The 2,653-nt window shown below is 40.2% G+C and overlaps 1 protein-coding gene across 1 annotated transcript in view; it reads right to left on the bottom strand.

Moving 5' to 3' along the window:
- Positions 1-643: 643 nt before the first annotated feature.
- The window catches only part of CTH (cystathionine gamma-lyase), a 22,579-nt gene continuing 20,569 nt past the window's right edge, over positions 644-2,653 (bottom strand). Inside the window, 2 exon segments of the mRNA XM_018576868.1 lie at positions 644-824; positions 1,887-2,025. Of these exon segments, the coding sequence (XP_018432370.1) occupies positions 759-824; positions 1,887-2,025 (205 nt within the window). The 3' untranslated portion in view covers positions 644-758.

Below are 2,653 nucleotides of genomic sequence, written 5' to 3'. Positions count from 1 at the left end.
CCATACTATTCAACAAGTTGACATCTGTCCATTTGCAAAAGTCCCTTTGATATTATGAAACAATCCCTTTTCACTTATGAAACACTGCGGTTGTGGTCTTGAGACAGAAGTTACACATTTTAAAATTACATAATTCGTTTGACATGCTAGTGGTGTGTTAGAATCATGCTTGAGGTTCTATACAAACATTCAACTCTTTATCATTCTAGGCGGCTGTACGATGACAAGAAAGGTTATTGCAGGACATTGGTTAACCAGCTTTAAATTATTACTGTAGTCACACCTATGACAGGTTCTATAGTCTCCACTTATTTAACTTTAGGAGTCAGATGTAAGAAGTCACCTAATGTCCGACATTTGCCTCTCTGCCAACTGTCCGAGCTTATGCAGACAACACATACAGTACACCCGTCACCTGAGTGCACATAACAGTATTACATAGTGTAAAAGAGTCCTGGAGATAAATGGAATGTAAAACAATTAGAAGGCTCTGTTTGCTACCGTTATAATGACTTTGCAAGTGGAAGACAGCATGTTAGCCACAGGAGTTCAAGCAGCAACTGTCAAACCCCAGCGAACTTATCACCTCTGACTCTTGGCTAGATATATTGCATGAAGCTATATAAAGATGAAGGTATGAATCTTTCAAACAGTAAGTCTTTAGAATTAGAATAATTTAGGACCCTTGCAAAAGGCCAATTATGACTGGTTCACTGTGAGCGAATCAAAACTGTTCAAGAATGTGAAAGTTTTCATGTTTAACAATTGTACTTCATATTCTTCAGGAGTTCATCCACCTTGAGAGGGTTTACAAGGCCTGGGTGCTGTAAAGACAAAGAAGAAAAACACATAGCAACACATTAGTGTGAAAGGTATTGCCATGGGTTTGAAGGGTATCAATACCAGCAAAAAAATTGGAGTTACGTACCTGGTAACTCTGTTTCTAGGAACCTTCCAGGACAGCATGAGAGATAGGCTCCTCCCACCGGAACAGGAAACACATCACCCACACTTAGAATAAAAAGGAGCACAAGCCTAGCACGCTTCAGTTAAAACATAAGAACCGAAGGATACCATAGTGCAACTCGTTCATAGAATGATACATATACACGTCCTACCCAGGATTGGCCCGTGGTTTTTTTGTTTTTGTTTTTTGGAAGAAGAGGGATATTTAATGTTGCAGGCTGCACATCGCTGCCATGTGTGCTGACTGATGAGAGCATTCGTCCTTCAGAGGCCTTGGTTTCCCAAACATCAAACCATGACTAGAGAAGCTTTCTCTATGTAACTTGAGGATATTAAGAAGTGGCAGCTTTAGGGAATGTGGGGACCAGAGAGTGGCACCATCATACTTCTGAGATTGCTGGCCACAATGACATCGAAAGGAGATTTAGCACTGAAAGATAAGGGGTGGGTTTTTCCCCCTCAGTCTAGCAATGAAAAGGCACATTACTTTGTAGACCCTATATCTTGCTAGGACTTGTGTAAATGCACCTTTTTATCAAATTTAAATGTTCAACACCACACTATGATGACAGCTGGTTGAAGAGATGTAACTTACCAGAAGGTGTATATGGTTTCCAATCAAGATATGACTCTTAGGAGGTCCATATGACCATTTATGCTCCCCCTCTTAGGCCAACTGTCTTGTACTACAACCCGTCTACCATAGTCCCCCACCTAGACATAGTATCAGAGGTCTTAGTCTGAGGACGGAAAAACCAAAAGGATTTTTTTCACATCAGTACTGAAAGTAGGAAAGCCAGCCGCCTTGGAGTTTGCTTCTAAGTGATAATATTATAATAAAAATAAATAATCTTAACTTTGCCCAAATAAGTTTGATTTATCAGACCTAAGAGTCAAAACTATATTCTGGCAGTACTCACTGCAGCTTTCAATGCCTGATCCAAGTCTTCAATTAGGTCTTCTGTGTCTTCTAAGCCAACAGAGAGGCGGATGAGGCAGTCATTGATATTGAGGAGGACCCGATCTTCTTCTGGGACAGAGGCATGTGTCATTATCGCTCTGCAGGAAAAGAAAGAGCAGGACCTTTCAAAATCCAGAAAGTATTTGACCCAGCATATTTGACCCAGCATATAGATATGCCCTTAAATGTCAGCTCAGTCCTCATTGGCCAAGGAAGTGTGCTGCCAACCAATTCGTCCCAACCAGAGAACTATTGAGAATACAATAAAAAAGGTTTCCAACCTGATGGATTTTCCTGTGTAGTTACAATTAGGTGGAGGCTGGTGGGTTAAGCCACCTCGGGGACTTCAGCCGCAAGAGCCACATACAAGAATGAGGCATTTTCACTCCTCTTATTGTTCATAATAGAACATTAGGATGGGAAAGCAAACAGGGGAGGTGGGAACCCCTATCCATCGCCATGGCAGGAGTGGGAACCACTGCATGGTTCGTACCATGCGATCTATCTATCTATGGCCTGCTAAAGATTGTAAGCTCTAAACAAACAGGGACACAATTAGCTTTGTGCTTCATTTTGTATTAGCAAAATACACTTTTTTTTTAGTACAATAAAAAAAAAAACCTGTCTGATTCAAAAAGGAAAATAAAGCAAGAGTTAAAACAAATGAACTATAGCAAAGAGAATCCTAGCTGGATTTAAAAAAAAAAAAAAAAAAAAAAAAACTTT

Source organism: Nanorana parkeri, unplaced genomic scaffold, assembly GCF_000935625.1.
Source record: "Nanorana parkeri isolate BGI_ZX_2015 unplaced genomic scaffold, ASM93562v1 scaffold79, whole genome shotgun sequence".
In the NCBI taxonomy this organism is placed as follows: domain Eukaryota; kingdom Metazoa; phylum Chordata; class Amphibia; order Anura; family Dicroglossidae; genus Nanorana; species Nanorana parkeri.
Note: the sequence above shows the minus strand (reverse complement) of the source record. Positions and strands in the feature narration are given on the sequence as shown.